Source organism: Hippopotamus amphibius, chromosome 4 (genome assembly GCF_030028045.1).
Source record: "Hippopotamus amphibius kiboko isolate mHipAmp2 chromosome 4, mHipAmp2.hap2, whole genome shotgun sequence".
Lineage (NCBI taxonomy): Eukaryota > Metazoa > Chordata > Mammalia > Artiodactyla > Hippopotamidae > Hippopotamus > Hippopotamus amphibius.
The window spans coordinates 91,602,298-91,623,543 of record NC_080189.1 but is presented as its reverse complement, the minus strand read 5'-3'; the positions used below and the strand labels follow the sequence as shown (position 1 = coordinate 91,623,543).

At 37.3% G+C, this 21,246-nt stretch overlaps 1 protein-coding gene and 1 long non-coding RNA gene across 2 annotated transcripts in view; one reads left to right on the top strand and one right to left on the bottom strand.

The window, feature by feature from the left end:
* The window catches only part of LOC130850977 (uncharacterized), a 143,891-nt gene that overhangs the window by 103,367 nt on the left and 19,278 nt on the right, over window positions 1-21,246 (top strand). The gene's annotated exons all lie outside the window — the stretch shown is intronic.
* The window catches only part of GNAI1 (G protein subunit alpha i1), an 86,855-nt gene continuing 74,475 nt past the window's right edge, over window positions 8,867-21,246 (bottom strand). Inside the window, exons 6-8 of the mRNA XM_057730597.1 lie at window positions 18,508-18,637; window positions 17,282-17,435; window positions 8,867-10,534 (exon numbers count right to left, since the gene is read on the bottom strand). Coding sequence (XP_057586580.1) covers window positions 10,344-10,534; window positions 17,282-17,435; window positions 18,508-18,637 — 475 coding nt within the window. The 3' untranslated portion in view covers window positions 8,867-10,343. The remainder of the gene's footprint in view (window positions 10,535-17,281; window positions 17,436-18,507; window positions 18,638-21,246) is intronic.

Genomic DNA, 21,246 nt, shown 5'->3' with positions numbered 1-21,246 from the left:
CTTTTAAGATTTACTCTTAGCACCTTTCAAATATACAATACAGTATTATTAACTATAGTTACCATGCTGTGCATTACATCCTCATGACTGACTTACTTTGTAACTAGAGGTTTGTACCTTTTGACCACCTTCACCCATTTCAAAACCTCTACCTTCTCACCCCTCAAGCCCTGGCAAGCACCAATCTGTTCTCTGTATCTATGAGCTGGGTTTTGTTGTTGTTCTTTTTAGATTCCATATATAAGTGGGATCATACGGGTTTTGTCTTTGTCTGACTCCTTTCACTCAGTGTAATATCCTTAAGGTCCACCCATGTTTTTTGTAAATGGCAGGATTTCCTTCTTTCATTTGACTGCATAATATTCCATTTTATTTATATAAAACATCATATATTTATCACATTATATATATAAATATATATCACATATATGTATGTGTGTATATATATTATATATGTTACATATGTATTACATATATATATATATATATATATATATATATATATATATATAAATATCACATTTTCCTTATCCATTCACCCATCAATGGATACTTAGGTTGCTTTCCTGACTTGGCTATTGTAATAATGCTGCTATGAACATGAAGACACAGATATCTCTTCCACAAAGTGTTTATGTTTCCTCTGGATGTATTCCTAGAAGTGGAGTTACTGGGTCATATGGTGTTCAATTTTTAATTTTGAGAAACCTCTGTATTGTTTTCCACAGTGGCTGCACTTATTTACATTTCTACCAACAGTGCACAAGGATTCCCTTTTCTCCACATTCTTATCAATGCTTGTTATTTCTTGACTTTTTGCAATACCCATTCTAACAGGTATGAAGTGATAGATCATTCTGGTTTTGATTTGCACTTCCCTGATGATTAGTGACATTGAGCACCTTTTCAGGGACCTATTGTCCATTTATATGTCTTCTTTTTAAAAATGTCTATACAGATCCTCTGCCCATTTTTTAAAATAAATTTATTTATTTAGTTATTTATTGGCTATGTTGGGTCTTCGTTGCTGCACACAGGCTTTCTCTAGTTGTGGTGAGTGGGGGCTATTCTTTGTTGCAGTGCACGGGCTTCTCATTGCTGTGGCTTCTCTTGTTACGGAACACAGGCTCTAGGCACACAGGCTTCAGTCATTGTGACACGTGGGCTCAATAGATGTGGTTTGAGGGCTCTAGAGTACAGGCTCATTAGTTGTGGCGCAGAGGCTTAGTTGCTCCACGGCATGTGGGATCTTTCCCAGACCAGGGCTCAAACCCGTGTCCCCTGCATTGGCAGGAAGATTCTTAACCACTGCGCCACCAGGGAAGTCCCTTTGCCCATTTTAAAATCAGTGTCTATATTTTTTGCTAATGAGTTATGCGTTCTTTATATATTTGGATATTAACCCCTTATCAGATATACAGCTTGCCTTTTCAGTTTGTTGATGGTTTCCTTTGCCATGCACACTCTTTTTTAGTTTGATTTAGTCCCACTTGTCTATTTTTGTTTTGTTGCCTTTGCTTTTGGTGTCAAATCTAAAAAGTCATCACCAAAACAGATGTCAAGTAGCTTACTGCATATGTTTTCTTCTAAGAGTTTTATGGTTTCAGTCTTATGTTCAAGTCTTTAATCCATTTGTAGTTAATTATTTTATATGGTGTAAGATAGTGGTGCAGTTTCATTCTTTTGCATGTGGCTGTCCAGTTTTCCCAACATCATTAATTGAAGAGTATGTCCTTTTCTCACTGTATATTCCAGGATCCTCTGTCAAATTAATTGACCATGTACTGTGGATTTATTTCTATTCCATTGTCCCTTGATCCATGTGTCTGATGTTATGCAAATATTATGCATTTTTATTACTATAGATTTATAATATAGTTTGAAATCAGGGAGTGTGCCTCCAGGTTTGTTCTTGCTCAAGATAGCTTTAGCTATCTGAGGTCTTTTGTGGTTCCATACAAAATTCAGGATTGTTTGTTCTATTTCTGTGAAAAATGCCATTGGAATTTTAATAGGGGTTGTATTGAATCTTTATATTGCTTTAGGTTGTATGGATATTTTAACAATATTCTTGAAATCCATGAGCATGGGATATCTTCCCATTTATTGTGTCTTGTTCAATTTCTTTTATCAGTGTCCTATAGTTTTTAGTGTATACTTTTTTGCTGAAATTTATTCCTAGGTATTTTATTCTTTCTGAAGCAATTGTAAATGGATATGTTACTTTTTCTTTCTGATGGTTTGTTATTAGTGATAGAAAGGCAACAGATTTTTGTATATTGACTTTATATCCTGCAGCTTTACTAAACTTATTAGTTCTAATAGGCAGCAGCTTTTAAAGTATGAAAACATATATAGTCCTGTGGGACTACAAGCGTAAATCCTACTGGCCATCAGAGCCAGGTGATCTGGAGGCATCGTGTGGGCAGCGGTTGCAAAAATCGGGGCATCAGGTAGGTGTGCAGCCCCTTTACAGGAGATACTAGCAACCTGGAGTGAGGCAGAGGGAGAGCTCACAGGCGGTGTCCCCCCGGCCTCCCTCCCCAGAGAACACCTCAGTAGGCCCCTAAATTTGTGCCAAGTTGGAAGCCTGCCTCTTAGGTTGCAGGTCCAGGAAAAGGAAATAGGCCTCTTTTCCGCAAAGACCGGGGGTGTGTTTCAGTCTACGGTCTGTGCTGTTCCCTGGGGGTGGTAGCCCGCTAAGAACCGTCTCTCCATTTGTTACAGTCCCGTGACACCCATGAATGAAAACCCCATTGGCCACCAGAGACGGGCAATCAAGGGGCATCCCCTGGTTGACAGACAGCAAAACTGGGCCACAAGACACATGTTCAAGCTCGCCTCCGGCAGGTGCTGTCACTCAAGAGTGCAGAAGAAGGAGAGTGAAAAGATAGTGCCAGACTTCTGAAGTCTCTGGAGGGGATGCGAGTTGGCCCTTAGATGTCTGTTTAATAAGCAGCCTGCCCCTCAGGCTGCAGCTGTGAGGATGAGCTGATGAAGCACTTCCACAGAGAGATGGGGTACAGCAGTCGCTTGTCTCTGGCTGGGCCCTGGGGATGGTAGCCCTTTAAGAACTCTTTCTCTGTTCGTGACAGTCTCCTGAGAACGGTGAGTGTAAGCCCCACTGGCCACCAGAGCCAGGCATTCTAGGGGTGCCCCCCGGGCAGCAGCTGCAAAAACTGGGGCACCAGGTGAGGGTGGATGTTCCTTTCCAGGAGGTACATGTGACCTGGAGCGAGGCAGAGGGGCCTGCTGTCCTCTGTCCCTGGAGAGTATTTCAGTAGGCCCCTAGATGTGTGTTACATTAGATGCCTACCTCTCAGGCCTATGCTCTAAGATAAGCAAATAAGCCTCTTTCTCAGAAAGTTTCGGCGTTTTTCAGTCGGCTGCCCCTGTGCTGGACCCTGGCGTGGGTGAGTCTGTGCCCTGTCCCTCTGAGCAGTGTTTGTTTGCTATCATCTTGTGGGTCTCAAGATGTGAGCCTGCTGGGTTATTACAAAGCTAGATGTTTTGTGTGCTAATGTCTCTGGTGCAGGACTTAACAGTTGAGGTGCCCAGTGTGGGGTTCAAACCCCTTTCCTCCTCAGGAAGAAGCTCGGGGTTTTGCGTTCTCTCTTGATTGTGAGTTGCCATGCTTGGGGGTGGGTTTTATGATGAGATTGTGTTCAGTCTGTGTTATGTGCTTCGATGCAGGTTCTCATTTGCCCAGTGTGCAGGAGTTGCTCAGCTAGTTTTTGGTCTTTCTTCAGAAGAAATTGTTCCACATGTAAATGCAGTGTGTCCATGGGAGGAGGTGAATTCAAAATCTTCCTCTTGAACCAGAACCCACTATTATTTCATTCAATGAAAATTAAAGACAGAATTGTTTAGAAGTAGCTTTGCCCTCACTCATTTTTGATTTTCAAAAGTAAGGAAAAGATCAAAGCTGAAATTACTGTGATATTTTCACAGAAAATAATTAAAATTCAAGAGGGCATAACAGAAAATTCCAGGTAATATCTAGTCTTCACAGTGGCTTATTTGTAAGACTAGCTTTACAATACTAGCTTTTACAACGTAGTAAAAATTAACTGCAAAATTGTACACCTCAGTTGGAAAAGGAGTTTCTTTGGTTTGGATTCTTAGGTTCTCAGGAGTCCTACTCCATGTACTTTGTTTCAGGTGAGGCACGGTGCAATTCTGAAGGATACGGTACCTTATTTTGCTAGAAGTGGCCCTCTATCACCTGCTAAAATGGTAATTAAAATCCGCTTTGACTTATCTTCTATGCGTGGTTTGCTAAATACCAGCGTCTCATTTTTAATCAGTTACAATGCATTCTTAATTTGAAAAACTATCCCTTGGCAATGTTTCCATTCACTTCGTTGGTATGGAGACCCAGGAAGATGGCCAGTAAATCAAAGAAGTTGGAAACATTTGACCTTATGTATGGTGCTTGAGATTAATAACGTGGTGGGATGGGTCCCCGTTCAGGCCTCCTCAGCCCTTGCCTGCTGGAGTGCAGCAGATTCCTGCCTGTGCATATTTGGGTGTTTCTGGTCTTGATGAAATGTATTTCATAACTTTTAAAGTAACTACATAATCCAAGTAAAGTAACAGAACACATCACAACAGACACCAAAGCAAGCAGTTATTGGTTAAGGGAAAAATGCCCAGGAAACAGGCCAATGGAGTTGTGAAATATAATGATCTTGATATAAAGGCATTTTAATTATTAAGACAGGGGTTTGCAGAAGCAACTGCAAGAGAAAATTTCCCAAACTAACTTTAAAAAAACATAAATCTCCCATATTTTCGGTTACATTAAATAATGTAATAATAAATAACGTAAATAAAAAATAAAAATAACAGAGAAGTGTCCTGATATTAAGGAGGTGCATTTTTTTTCTTCTCACATTTTCTGATATCATTATCAATGTGAGACACTCTGAAGTTTTAACTATAAAGATGAATTATGAGTTATCTTGTTTTGAGACATTTCATTCAAAGCTCATATCAACAACTATTGGTTAAGCAGTGACTATGATTCTAAAGGCACCCCCAAAATTAATTTTTGTAGTCAAATAGCAGTAAATCTTACTGTTTACTACATACCAGGCTCACTTCCAAGTACTTAACATGCATTGTGAACTTAATATTAATGGTCTGATTATTTAATCCCTGTTTTTTCAGGTGATAAAAAGGAAGCCGAGAAAAGTTAAATAACTTGCCCAAGTTTACCTAATTAATAAGAGAGCCAGAGTTTGAACTGAAACTGAACACCAGTGCCTAGGCCACCCCCACCACTTGCAACTTCTCTCTAAAATAACACATTGTCAATGACAATGCTAATATCTGTAATAGAGATTACATTATTAATTACATTCCTTTACACAAGGCACCGTGGGTGGTTCTGTAGATAAAAAATGATGTAAAAATGCCCATCACTGTTTGTCTCCCTAAGTGCCTTCAAATCTAATGGGTGTTAAGGTAACATAAATAGCTTTGATACAAGATATCATATGTATTTTCTAAAGTTTTTATATATTTTTATTGAGGTATATTTAACATATAACATTGTATTAGTTCATGTGTACAACATAATGATTTGATATTTGTGTGTGTAGCAGAATGGTCGCAATAAGTCTAGTTATAACATCCATCACCACATATAGTTACAAATTTTTTTCTTGTGATGAGAACTTCGAAAATTTACTCTTAGCAACTCCCAAATATGCTATACAGTGTTATTAACTATAGTAACTATGCTGTACATTAATTATATCCTCATGACTTATCTCATAGCTGGAATTTTGTATTTTTGACTCTCTTCACCCATTTCACCCACACCCACACATCACCTCTGGCAACCACCAGTCTGTTCTCTGCATCTATGAGCTGAATTTTTTTTTTTTGGATTCAATATATAGGTGATATCACGTGATATTTGTCTTTCTCTGATTTATTTCACCTAGCATAATGTCCTCTTCAAGGTCCATCCATGTTGCCAAAAATGGCAAGATTTCATTTTGTTTTATGGCTGGTATTCCTCTGTGTATGTGCATATCACGTTTTCTTTATCCATTTATCCATGGATAGACACTTAGGTTGTTTACCTGTCTTGGCTGTTGTAAATAATGCTGCCATGAACATGCAGGTTCATGTCTTTTTGAGTCAGTTTTCTCACTTTGGATAAATACCCAGAAGTACAATTTCTGAATCATATGGTAGTTCTGTTTTTAATATTTTGGGGAAGCTTCATCCTGTTTTCTATAGGGACTGTGCCAATTTACACTCCCACGAATAGGGCACAAGTGTTCCTGTTTCACCACATCCTTACCAACACTTATTTCTTGTCTTGATGACAGCCGTTCTAACAGGTGTGAGGTGATAGCTCATTGTGGTTTTGGTTTGTCATTCCCTGATCCTTAGTGATATTGGACAACTTATTATGAACCTGTTGGCTAATCTGTATTTTTTAGAAAAATATCTTCATATTCTCAGGCCATTTTGTAATGAAGTTGTGTTTGTTTTTTTTTTTTTGCTTTTGAGTTGTATATTTGGGATATAACTAACCCCTTACACATGATTTGCCATTTCCCCCCCATTCCACAGGTTGCTTTTTCAGTTTGTTGTTGGATTTCTTTGCTGTGCAGAAGCAGCTTCTTAGTTGGATGTAGTCCCGCTTATTTTTGCTTATATGGCCTTTGCTTTTGGTGTCAAATCTAAAAAAGTATCACCAAGACCAATGTCAGGGAGCTTACTGCCTGTTTTCTTCTAGGAGTTTTATGGTTTCAGGTCTTACATTCAAGCCTCTAATCCATTTTGGGTTTTTTGTGTGTGGTGTAAGATAACGATCCAGTTTCATTCTTCTGCATGTGTTGTCCGGTTCTCCCAACACCATTTATTGAAGTGACTGTCCTTTCCCCGTTGTGTATTCTTGGCTCCTTTGTCACAAATTAATTGGCCACATAGGCCTGGATTTATCTTTGGGCTCTCCATTCTGTTTCTCAGATCTATGTTTATGTTTTTATGCCAACACAACACTGCTTTACTCTAGTTTTGTATTATAGTTTGAAGTTACAGAGCGTGGTGTGTCCAGCTTTGTTCTATCTTATATATTTTTAATCTAAAAATATTACTCAGATTAACTCAGAAGGTGAGAGTAGGGACGGTTAAAAGGCTACTTAGGCATTTTCTGGAAAGAAGGTAGCATTATTTGGACTTCCCTGACAGACATGAAGTAGGTTTGAAAGCCTGATCTTGTTTGTTGATTAACCTCCCTGAGACTTTCTTGATATGTCTCGGTTACTGTTGGCATGAAGAACATACGCATTTTAGTATGGATTTTTTTTTTATAAAAGACTGAACCTGAATGAATGAGATGAAGCATAAAAGTATTTTTTAGAAGGATACTGAAATAAATGAAAGGGATTTTAGTAACCAGAACATCTTTAGGAACCTTAGGAAAGGGAACTGGGACTATGATCGGTTCAGTTGGGCTGCTTGTCCAGTGATGGAAACGAGAAGTGGTCAGCCCTAAGCCTGTGGCCGGGAAGGAGAGAACTGTGATTGGCAGCCCTATCAGAACCATGCAGTTCCCAGGAGGGCAGACGAAGAACAGATGCCAGCTGATCTAAAAAAGAGACCACAAACAAAAGTGCTACTAAATAAAAATAACCACATTAACAGACATGAGTGAACACTTCCAGGCACTGTTGTAAGCATATTTCAGGCAGTATGTAGTACAATGCTTGAAGGAAAGCCCAGGCTACGCACAAAGCACATTAGGATGTGTGGGAGAGAGAGGCGACGTGGTGAAGTGGGCTTCGGTGATGAAGAGCCTGGAATGAAAGGCTAAGTTAGATGTCATTTTATTGACAAGTCAGAGCCCACGCACAGAAAGTAACATAGCCACAGTTCTGGATTAGGATAAGGAACCTGGGTTAAAGAAGGGAGAAACTGGAAGTGCAGAATTTACGTATGAGCCATTTTAAGTGGAAGTTAAGCAAAGACCTGAATTCGGTAGGTGGCAGTAAGAATGGAAAAGAGAAATAAAACAAACAAAAACCACACGTGAGGCACTGGGAAAGCAGACTTGTGAGCACATGGTGGCTTATCAGAGATGGAGATGAGGGCTAAGAAGAGTTCCGCACGGCTGAAAAATTCCCCACTGAGCAATTAAATGAATGATGGTACAGTGGCAAAGCCAGAGGGTGAGAACTGGTTGATAGGGACAGTGATTATGAATGTGGGTGGGCCACGCACACTGGGCTGAAGCAGGCAGCTCTCCGAAGGGGATATCAAGCAGGCAGTTCTGAATGTGGCACCACAGCTCATGAGAAGCCTTGGGGTAGGGAAAACTCAAGCCTCAGGAGCAGGTGAAATTGCAAAAAGACAGCGTAGGTAAGAAGTGAACATACTATAGATGGATACTTACATGCTAATGCAAAACGTGTTTAGCCAACAGGTTTGTAAAATTTTAAAAATTCGAATTTATTAGGTTTTATTAGTAACAATTACACAGAATGAAGTTCAAGAATTCATCAATGATGGTCACCAATATGTGCTTCTTTGTGGCTTTTTAAACTGTTATTTCTCATGATTCAAACTGATTCACAGGATAGTTGAATTTCATACATAGCTTCATAATATGAATATGACAGGTCTTTCATCCATAAAACTAATGAAAACATTTTTAATGAAAGGCACATAAAGAATCTAAACTAACACATTTAAAGAATTTTGATAACTTTGAATTTCTTTATGTTACAAAGAAGAAAAACATCCTCAAAATGAAACAGATGTAAATGTAGTTTCTGGTGTCACTCACACGCACACACACTGCAACAAATAGACTTCAACAAACTGATAGGACACACCTAAATTTAGAAACTACTTACCCGCGAAGCTTACTGAAAGACTAATTTTTTCAAGATGAGTTAAAAAAAGAGAAGTAGGGTATGGAATGCTGTTCATGTTACTAAAACAAGGTCATAGAGACACACACCAAGAATAATTAAAATAGAAATGACTGTCAAAGTTCAATATCTAGCCGAAATGTAACACTTGAGAATACAGACAATCGCTGACTTAAATACTGTATTTCATTCTCTAAGTGTAACTGCCCATTTCATTCTCAGAAATAATAGCACAGTTTAAAAAGAAATAATACAAACTCAAGCAAGTGGAGGAAATTTGAGTAATCTAAGGGAAAAAGTAATTTTCATATAGCGTGATAATTAAACTTGAAACTAGTTACTTACATATATGAATTTAAAGCTTGCATTTTATCAGCAGCAGAATAGTCAAAGGTCTTTCTTGTTATCTTCCAAACAAGGAGCTATCATGTATGGTAGGTACAAGGGATTTCCCAAAGGAAATACACAAATGAATGTCTCAAAATTCATTATGCTAACTTATTTTTTACCCACAAAAATGCTCTCACACCCACCTAAACTTAGTTAAAAATAAAAATGTAGTTATTTTAAAGTGTATAAAAATTAACCTGGCATCACCCTTAAGGCAATGCATGAATGTCATCCAAATATTAAAATTCAAAGTGAAAACAAACCAATTGAATAAAAATGACGTGTTTATAAGTCCATAAGTATATCCTCAAAAATCTGAAATTTTAGTTTTCAAACCAAATCTAATGTAGTATCAGATTAGAATGCACTCCTAAAAGAAAAACTGAAATGCATACAATGTTTAACTGATCCAAAGGCAGGTATAGTCATCCTCTTCAAGAACATTTCAAAAAAACCACATTAAATTTAAAGAACAAATCATGTTATTAAAATAGTCTGTGCAATGTTTGTACAAATAACATTTTTATGATTACAGGTATACATATAATCAAGACAAGGGCTGCAATGTGTCCTAATATTAATTACTGTACTTAAAAATTTACAGGACATGAACATAAATAAAGCTGTTTAAAACTGGCAAACATGATAATAGTCTGTCATTCAGGTCAAAGTACTTAATATTTCTGTTATTTCCAAAGCCATCACACTAAAATCGTAAGTTGCCACTCTAAATACCTAAAAGTAATGTGGAAAACTAAAGTCATAAATACATGTATACATACATTTGCATATTTACACTTACGTAGAAGTCATCAATACACTAGAGCCCAGCTTTAACACTGCCCTTAGTTTCACACTGCAGGCCCACCTCTCACATTTAAGAAAGGTCCTTCGGTTACTTTGTTAAAAAACACAACAGGACAACTTTGGTCAGGTCCCAGATGCATTTGCCATGTACTACATTCTGTGTTGCTGCAAGACTCTAGTCTAGAGAGATCCACATATAAAGTACTCATTTGGTTTGAAAATGCATTTTACCATTTACTGCGAAACTCAGAAGAGACCACAATCTTTTAGATTATTTTTTATGATGACATCTGTTACAGCATCAAAGACAAACTGCACATTCTTGGTATCTGTGGCACATGTGAAGTGGGTGTATATTTCCTTTGTGTCCTTTCTTTTATTGAGGTCTTCGAACTGACATTGAATATATGCAGCTGCCTCTTCATATGTGTTTGAGCCTGAGATGGGAAAAGGAAAGAAACATAAGGTGACGTTAAAATGAGTATATTGCTAAACAAGATGGACCTTAAAATACTGAAATCAGTTTCATATGTATAAAATATGTGGACTCCATAACTGTCTGCCCTTTGAGCATAAGATAAACTGTTTCTTCTAAGTGAAAAATACCCAATGTTAATCACCCTGTAATGACTATAAGTTACTCTTAAAAACCAAAAAAACCCCGAAAACCAAAAAGCACAGTGTTCCATGCTCCCCATGGTCTTTGTTCCTGCCTCAATCTCCAATTGTCAGAGCCCTTTTTTCCTTATCCCTTAAACTCAACATCCTAACACCAAACCACTCAGTTTCCTGAGGGTGGCGTGCTATTTCACTTCTCACCTAGTGGCTGAGCAAGAAGTGTTGGCCGAACGCTGATCAGTATTTTTTGTTCCCCCTTCCTATATATACATTAATTAGCACTTCTCACTCATTTTTTTAATTCAAAAATTGTACAAGGGTCTACAATGTGGTTTATTACTATGAGGTTACAAAAAAGTGAATGACTCACTCCTGCTTTCAGGTGACTGACTGCAGACTCCTGAGCACAACACTTTGATACCTGGCAGCATCTAAAGGTAATCACACATATACCCTGTGACTCAGCCGTTCAGTTTCTAGGTGTCCTTGACAGAACTACATACATGTGTTCACCAGAAGAGGAGCTCGCTTAACAGAACAGATACTTTAGGAAACAAGCAAAAAGTTCATTAATTGTAGACCGCCTAATAAATCCTGGGGTATTCATACAGTGAGCTGCCACAGAGAAATGAGAATAAAACTACTGCTACAAATGATACTGTAGATGCGTCTCATGAACATACGACTGGACAAATGAAGGCAGACACAGAACAGAGTATATATATTGTAAACAACTGATGTTTAGAAAACAATCAAAAAAGTATGAAAACAAAATTAATCGATGAAGACAAGTCATAATGGTTACTCTGTGTGCGGGTGGGTGGGTGGGTGGGAGTTGATCAGTTAAGGCTGGGAAGGGCATGACAGGGCTTCTGGAGACCTGGAGATGTTCTATTTCTTGACCTGAGTGGTGCATGTATCAGTATTTTTACTCTTTAAAATTCAGTTAAGTGTCACACTTGTGTTAAGTGTGTATCTATATAGCTTATATGTGTATATATATATGACAGTTCAATAAAATGTTAAGAAAACTGTTAATCTCTTTTGCAGTAATAACACAAAATTATGTGCCTGGCCTTCAAGGTCCTCTGTTACCCAGCCTGCTTAGTAAAGCCATTCTGAGACCCTCTGTTCCACATCTGAGGCTCACTCCATGTCAGGAGGAAACCTATATTGAAAGTGCCACCTGTGTTAATGCAATGCTTCCCCTTCCCTCTACTTCACCCGCTGTTTTCATAGCTTGGCTACTACTCTAAGTAACACTGCAGTGAACGAAGAGGTGCATGTATCTTTTCCAGAAAGTGTTTTCATTTTTTTCAAATAAATACCAAGAAGTGCAATTGCTGAATCATATGGTAGTTCTAGTTTTACTTTTTTGAGGAATCTCCATATTTGTTTCCCATAGCGGTTGCACCAATTTACATTCCCAGCAATAGGGTACAAGGGTTCCCATTTCTCTACGTCTTTACCAATGTCTGGCGTTTTTCTTTATGATAACAGCCATTCTGACAGGTGTGAGGTGATAGCTCGTGGTTTTGATCTGCATTTTTCCTTGATGATTGGTGATACTGAGCACCTTTTCATGGACACGTTGGCTGCCGGTATGTCTTCTTTTGGAAAAATGTCTATTCACATCCTCTGCCCATTTTAATAGTCAAATTGTGTGTTTTTGTTACTGAGTTGTATGAGCTCTTTATACAGTTGGCCCTCTGGTATCTGTGGATTTATAACCAGCAAACGTGGAGAACCAACTGTACTATGCCATTTTATGTATAGGACTTGAGCATTCGCAGACTTTCCTAATGACAGATCCTGAAACCAATCTCCCAAGGATACGGAGGGATGACCGTACATTTTGGATATTAACCCCTTATCAGATAACTGTTTTGCAAATATTTTCTTCCATGCCTTAGGCTGCACTGTTGCTTTGTTGATGGTTTCCTTTGCTGTGCAGAAGCTTTTTAGTTTGATGATGCAGTCCCACTTGTTTATTTTTGCTTGTGTTGCCTTGGCTTCTGGTGTCAAACCTTAAAAAACCACAGCCAAGACTGATGTTAGGCTTAATGCCTCTGTTTTCTTCTAGGAGTTTTAGGGCTTCAGGTCTTATGTTCAAGTCTTTAATCTGTTTGGGTTTATTTTTGTGTGTGGTGGAGAAAGCAGTCCAGTTTCATTCTTTAGCATGTGGCTGTCCAGTTTTCCTAACACCATTTACTGAAGAGACTGTTCTTTCCCCATTGTATATATACTCTTGGGTCCTCTGTCATAAATTACTTGATCATGTATGTATGGGTTTACTTCTGGGCTCTCAATTTCCGTTCCTCAGATCTTTGTCTGTTTTTATGCCAATACCACACTATTTCAATGACTATACCTGTGTAATATAGTTGGAAATCAGGGAGCACAGTGCCTCCAGCTTTGTGCCTTCTCAAGATTGCTTTAGCTTTTGGAATCTCTTGTGACTCAAAAATTTTAGTTTTATTTATTCTCTTTCTGTGAAAAATGCCATTAGAATTTTCACAGGGGTTGCACTGACTCTGTTAAGACACCTTTAGGTACTATGGACCGTTTCAACAATATTCTGCCAATCCCATGGGCATGGAATACATTTCCATTTATTCGTATCTTCTTCAGTTTCTTTCAACTATGTTTAAGTTTTCAGTGTACAGGTCTTTCACCTCCTTGGTTAAATTTATTCCTAGAAATTTTGTTCTTTTAATGCAGCTGTAAATCTGTTTTACTTTTTCTTATAATTCATTATTATAGATTTTTTATACTGGTTTTGTATCCTGCAAATTTACTAAATTCCTTAATAAGTTTTAACAGTTTGTGAGTCTTCAAGATTTTCTATGTATAATACCACATTTTATGCAAATAGTGATAGTTTTACTTCTTGCTTTCTGATTTGGATGCCTTTTCTTTTTCTTGCTTAACTGCAGTGGTAGGACTTGTAATACTACGTTGAATGAAAGTGGTGAGAGTGGGAAATCTTGTCTTATTTCCTATCTTAGAGGAAAAGCTTTCAGCTTTTTACTGTTGAGTGTGATATTAGCTATAGGTTTGTCACTTGGCCTTCATAATATTGAGGTACATTCCCTCTGAACCCACTTTCTTGAGTTTTTATCCTAAATTGGTGTTGTATTTTGTCAAATGCTTTTTTCTTGCACCTGTTGGAGATGACCATGTGCTTTTTATCCTTCATTTTGTTTAGGCGCTATGTCACATTAATTGATGTGCAGTTACTGAACTATCCCTGCACTCTGGGAATAAACCACACAGAGTTGTGGTGTATGATCCTTTTAATGCATTGCTGAATGCAGTTCGCTAATATTTTGTTTAAGATTTTTGCATTTATGTTTATCAGGGATATTGGCCTGTAATTTTCTTTTCTTGTGTCATAACTGTCTGGTTTTGGTAACAGGGTAATTGCTGGCCTGGTAAAATAACTGAATTATGGAAAAGGAGAGAATGCTTCCAGTTTTGGAAGAGTTTGAGAAAGACTGCTAACAATTCTTCTGTGTTTTGTAGAATTCACCGGTAAAGCCATCTCCTTACTAATAATCAGTCTGTTCAGATTTTCTATTTATTTCTTCATGATCCAAACTTGGTAAGTTATATGTTTCTAGGAATTTTTCCATTTTCTCTAAGTTGTCAAAATAAGTTTAAATTTTATCTCTTAGGTTGCTAGCAGGCAATCATATACTCTACACATCAAATTTTGGTTTACTAAACCATAATAAGGTTGGCACTCTGAAATTCTATAGTAATAAACAATGTCTTATTGACTCACAGAAGCTATTGCAACCTCTAAATTAAAAAAACATTTTGAGAAAAATAGCTTGCCCTGAGTGCATGGCTCAGTATGCTGTATATATTCTGGGTAGCTAGATTATTGACTCCCTAGAACTACAAGATACATTCCTCAACGTGATTTTAAGTTTTGGAAAAGAATAACTGTGGGGAGGGGGTGGTGGAAGGTGACAGGTATTTCCTAACGTGATAGAACTGTCTTGAATAAAGCTTAAGTACAGATGATAATCTGGTTCAAGACTGGAGAACTGGGAGGCTGGTGATATAATTCAAAGGGAGATAAAGGAGATTTGAGAGAAAAAAAAAGTAATATGAATTCAGTTTGAGTCTCAGGTGCTAAAAAACATGGGATATGTTCAACAAGCAGTTGGAAATGCAAGCCTGAGTCTCAACAGCGAAATTAGAGATGACAACTGAATTTATCATGCTGAGAATAAATATGACTATGAAAGAATAGATTGCTAGATTATAAGATTGCAGATGGAATTTGGTGAAATGCCAACATGTAGATAAAAAGAGGAGAAGACAGGAGCAGAGAAAGGTAGGAGATAAACCAAGTGAGTAGCTTGGAGGCTACCTTGGGTTCCCCTGTAGCAAACAGTAGCCACAGGGGTAAGAGTTGAGGGTGCATCAAGAGGTGACTGTATCAGTATTTAGGGCATGCAATGAAGTTTTTAATTATAGTCTTTAACACTGGGAGTATGAAAGAATTATGTAATACTCTCTTTGTTCAAACAGTCTGAGATCAGTGATTCTTAGGAACTTGACAACATAAAACTTTTGAACACAATGTATACCTGGCAAAAAAAAAGCTAACAAGTATATTCTTGGTTGCTCTATCCCTTGTAAGTATGTAATATTTGTGGATTGATTTGGGTCCTCTTATAATATTAGCACAAAAGGCTACTTCACAATAGAAAAGTATAAAAATGAACTGAAAGAGTTGAAAGTTAAAGGCAAAACTGAGCCACCTTGATTCTGGGTAACTTCAATCTTGGAATTAGAACTATACATAATTTTATTCCTAATAAAACACTAAAGATGTTTCTGAATAAGGTGACTTAGGATACTACGACTTTCAAAAAGAAAACAAAACTTTTAAAATAAGTTAATTCTGTGAAATTATTTCACAGTATAACTCTGCAGCTCACAATAAAGGCTGTAGTGATGAGTAGTAGGATCATATTTGATTGGAGAACCCTCTCACTTTGCCTCCAATGAGAATATAATGAAATATATTCTGGTTGTTAATGTTCTAGATACAGGAGCGCAACAGACTTGGGTCTGGGTTTGGACTCTGCTTCATTAAAAGTCCTAGTGCTCTCACCTGTGTAAGTGGGCTGTAAAGTACTGATATCACATGGTTGTTTCAACACTGCCTGTGAAAAGGCAGTAAATACTCATTGTACAATTCACTCAATACAAAACTGATAAATTTTGCTTATAATGAAATAAATTCTTGAGCCTTTTCTTTAACAATTAGGATGGAGTGAGGGTAACTTGTATCAATTAGCTAAATTAACCAAACTCTTCAGAATGTTTAGACATCATATAAACTGTTGGTAGTCAAACTTTTTTTTATAGGCACAGAGCTTTCTTTATTAAAATAAAATAAAGCCTTATTCATAAACGCAATATGTAAAACAGATGAAAGCTAAATTACTCTGCTTGAATGAGGGAGAAGTTGTGTGTGGAGGGGGGCGGGGGGATGAGTATCTCTGTTCCTTGCACCCATTTTCAATAGCAGCCAGGGAAGTGTTCCAAGGAACTAAACTAAACTTAACCAGTGTTTTAGCCCAACTCCTGACTTCACAGGTGGGGTACTGAGACCTAGGGAAATTAACTGCCTTGTTCAAGATCAAAGAGCTAATTATTGAAAAGCCAGGGCTGCACCTCAGGTCTCCTTGTTTCTCTCTGCAGACCGTTTTTCACAGTAGTAAAAATAAAGTACCATTAACAGTCTCATTCCCAAAGCCTGGATTTCTTGTGAAACGTTCCCTGACTCCCCTGAGTAGTTAGCTAACTCACTGACTCCTTTCTAATTTTTTCCCCCTTAAAACTACCGTTCATATATGGAATCTAGAAAAATGGTATCGATGAACTGGTTTGCAAAGGAGAAATGGGGACATAGATGTAGAGAACAAACATGACACCAAGGGGGATAGTGGCCGGGGGGGGGGGGGGGCACAGGATGAATTGGGAGATTGGGATTGACGTATATACACTAATGTGTATAAAATATATAACTAATAAGAATCTGCTGTATAGCACACGGAAATCCACTTTGCTGTACAATAGAAACTAACACAACACTGTAAAACCATACCCCAATTAAAAAAAAAATTACCATTCATGTTCCTTTGTAGTTACATGCTATACTGCTATTGTATATTTGTTTAGGAGTACCTCTTTCAGATTAGTCAGTGAGCAGAGACTCATTTATTGTGCATCGCACAATACCTGACATAAGATCTGTTAACTGGATGAACATTCAATATCTTAAAGTTTACGAAGACTTGGAGTCATCATAGAAAATTTATCTAACAGGTTTTTCATAAAATGAATATGCTATTTTCAATCATCTCATCCACACCTCAAGGAACAACTTGTGCTTGAATGGAGTCTGATAAATAATTTCTCTTAAAGGTTAAAAATTACTAAGCCAAAAGATTCAAATCAACAACTGAAATCTTGCCTTAGGGGAACTTTCACTTAAAAATGTACGAGTTGAAGAGTTTTATCTACAGAACGTAGAATACCTGCATATTCTGGATAGCATATGGTGAGAGGGCTCTTTTTGATTTTTTCTTCGAAGAGATCCTTCTTGTTTAGAAAAAGTATAATGGATGTATCTGTAAACCATTTGTTGTTACATATGCTGTCGAACAACTTCATGCTTTCATGCATCCGGTTCTGTAACAGAATACAGCCAGTTTGTCATAAGGGCAAGGATTTTAAGAAATATTACTTTTAAAAAAATGAGTAAAAAAAAAATGTGGTAATACAACAGAGTTTAGTCAGCTGAAAAATAACGTCCCACAACAATACAGTTCTGCCATTTAAGAACAAGTACAACTTTGATTTTAGGCAAGGTGAGTGTCTGTCACTCATCACTTTTTTGCGTCCAATTAGCACTTGCTGAAGTGCCCTCAGCATGTCACTGTGCTGCAGGACCTTGGGATCTAGAAATGCCAAGTGCAAACGTGCAAACATTTCAAAGGAGACCTTATTATTACAGAGTGAATCGAAGTTTCCATTAAAAGTAGAGGTTTTTAAAGAATAATACACTGAAAAAGCTGAAACACAATTAGCCCAATACCCTAAATATAATGGTATATATTAGGGAAGGAAACCTCCAATTCCTGTTTCCTGTCCTTCTAGTAGTTGTGGTTTCAAAAAGGGCAATGATATATTTTATAGTGTCAGAACAACAGAAATGAACATGTGCACTACACCTACTGCATGGTAATTGTATATACCATATTTTTTTAAAAAAGAAATTGACATTTATAGGTTTTTTCTGTTTAGAAATATTTCCCCTAGATTAATGATACATGGAAACACATCTGAAAATTATATGCCAGTTGCAAAGTATAACAGAGATCAAGGATTACTGAGCTGGCAGAAGTAATGTTAAGAAAAATAAGCCTTGGACTATAATGGAACTAACTTTATTTTCATTCAGTATGTAGATACCAGATCTCAGAAATGCTTAGTTAAGCATCTAGTGTGGAGGTGAGATTAAGTTTTTGTCTTTTCCTTTTTTTCACGATCCATCTGTGCTTCTTTGCATACTAAAAGGGAAATATACTGAACAGAAGTTTGAGAAAAGAGCCTGAACTTTCAAAAAAACTCAGGCATTAGCAAGAATTCCTCAAGAATTTTTCTCGGAAGAATTGCTCAAGAATTTTTCTGATAAAAATTCTTGGCAACATCTCCAGCTCTTCATATTCCATACTCAATCTTTAAAAGTGGTTGTACTTGCCATTTCTTCATCTTCAGCTAGAACCAGGTCATAGTCACTCAGTGCCACACAGAAGATGATGGCGGTCACTCCTTCAAAGCAATGAATCCATTTCTTCCGCTCAGATCTCTGTCCTCCCACATCAAACATTCTGTAAGAGGAAAAATAATGAGTTTGACATCACACTGCATGTTCAGATGCTCTGAGGAGTTCTATAAAAAATCAACAAAAAAGCTCCAAATCACATGGGGAATGTGGGATGGAAAGAAAGGAGAAAAGGATTTTATGGGAGGAAAATAATGTCACAAATTGATTTTCACAAAGAAAAAAGGTCTGCCGGTATTTAAAACTTTTGATAGAATAGAAGCTATCTCACAATAAAACAAAACCCCCAAAATACCCTAAAAAGAAAAAAAAAACCCACATTCATTAACACATGAGAATACTGTAGAAAAGAACATTAAAACAAATCCAAATGAAGGGGCTGCACTATGTGTAAACACTGAGAAGTCGCATGAAGCATCTAGGGAATATGGAGATAATATATTCAATTTGCCAAAGTCATGGAACATTAGAGGCAGAGAACATAGCTGCCCTCATGCAACTACAAAATGTTTTCACTCAGAAGCAATACAGCAGGACTTTGATGTAAAGGCGAAACCATTCCAGGTAGGAAAAGCTGAGCAAGCAAGTCCTACTTAAACAGGGGCAAACAGCCTGCCTAAATTAAAAAGTAAAATCATGGTATAGGGAAAAAAAAAAAAAAAGAGAGATGAGATAAATGGATGGCCTATTGAATAGTCTGAAAATTTGGAGTGAAAAAAACTCAACTTTTACACACACACACACACCAGTTGACCATTGTAGGTTACTGTACAGGGTAGTATGACACAATAATATATAGACAATAATCTCTTCCTCTTTTTCGTGTAAGAGTTTAAGCTAAGCAAAAGTTGAAACTCACATACATTATGTTATGCAACCTAGAAATAAGCACTTATGTAATGGAAACACTATGCAAAGTGGTACATTTTTAAAGGCTCCATTTATCTAGATACTGCACTAATTAAAATAGTCTCTATTTAATTCTCAGGCAAAAAGAATTTTCCCTGTAGAGTAGTACTGGCCTATAAACCAAATCTGAGTTCATCAGATTTGTACTCAGTACAAGAGTAACTAGTATGGTTACTTTCATCATCATTTAAGTGGCATTCTTTCTATTAGTTTAGCTAGTAAACTGTTCATTAAGTTTAAGTATGCTATATAACAAAATGATTCTACTACACACTAAATTAAAATGGGTAAGAAATAAAAAGGACAACTGGTAATAAAGATCAAACAAGAACAAAGTAAATTAAAATGATTATCCATTTTTAAAATTGCCAAGGAGCATAATTTGCAGACAGCTTTACCAAAGAAGGTAATACATTTCAGCTGTCTTCTCTGATCAAATGTCATGTATTTCCTGGCCACTCCATCTAAACTAACAACAAAACCCACCCTGTCCCACATTTTCCCTCTGTTGATGGTTGGTTTTGTGTGTCCATTTGGCTAGGCCATCTTCTGCAGTTCTTCAATCAAACGCTCATCTGGGTGCTGCTGTAAGGTATTTTATAGTTGTGGTTAACATCTATAATCAGTTGATTTTCAGTAAAGGAAGTTATCCTTGATAATGTGAGCAGACCTCATCCAATGAATTCAAAGGCCTTAAGAGCAAGCACTGAAGGTTCCCAGAAGAAAAAGAAATTCTGCCTCAATACCGCAACATCAGTTTCTATCTGAGCCTGCATCCACAGTCACGTAAGCCAGTTCCTTGAAATAAACAGAAGTTACTAGTTGTTTCTTGTGAGAACCCTGACTAATACAAATTTTAGTACCCAGAGTGGGATAATACTATAAAACAAATACCCAAAACTGTGGAATTGGCTTTGGAAGTGGGTAATAAATAGGGAAAGGCTGGAAGAATTTTGAGCTACTTGACAGAAAAAGCCCAGAAGACCTTCAAAGATGGTTGGTTAGAAATACGGATATTCAAGGTGATTCTGATGAGACTTAGCTTTTCTACCATCCTCTTTACTTCCATCTATCTTAGAGAATGAATATATCATCGTGAACATAATATTGAGATTTATGAATGTTAAAGGTATTTTTGATGAGGTCTCAGAAGTAAATGAGAAGTATATTATTGGACACTGGAGAAAAGGTAATCCTTGTTTTAAAGTGGCAAAAACTTGGCTTAACTATTCTAGTGTTTGGTGTAAAGTAGCACTTGTAAGAGACAGACCTTGGTACTTAGATTTAGCTGAGAAAATTTCCAAGTAAACAGTGCAAGGTACAGCCTTGGTTCTCCTTGCTGCTAAAGTAAAATGCAAGAGGAAGGAGAGAAACTGAGGTGTGAACTACTAAGCAAAGAGGAACCAGACCCACACAGGGAAGAACACCAAGGACTGCTGACAACCACCAGGAGCTAAGAGGCAAGGGAGGATTCTTCTTTCCACCCTTCAGAAGGAGCACAGTCCTGGAAACAAACCCATTTTAAACTTCTAGCTTCAGGTTCTATCAAAGAATAAATTTTCTGTTTTATGCCACCAGCTTGTGGTAATTTTTTCTTAAACAGCAACTTTAGGAAAATAGTATATCCCCCCATCTTGCTTTATTTCTCATCACAGCAATTATCACCCCCTGAATACTAAATATTTCCTCTCCTTTCCGCCCTTATCCCTAAAACAATGTAAAGACAAAGACTTTTTGGCCATGTTA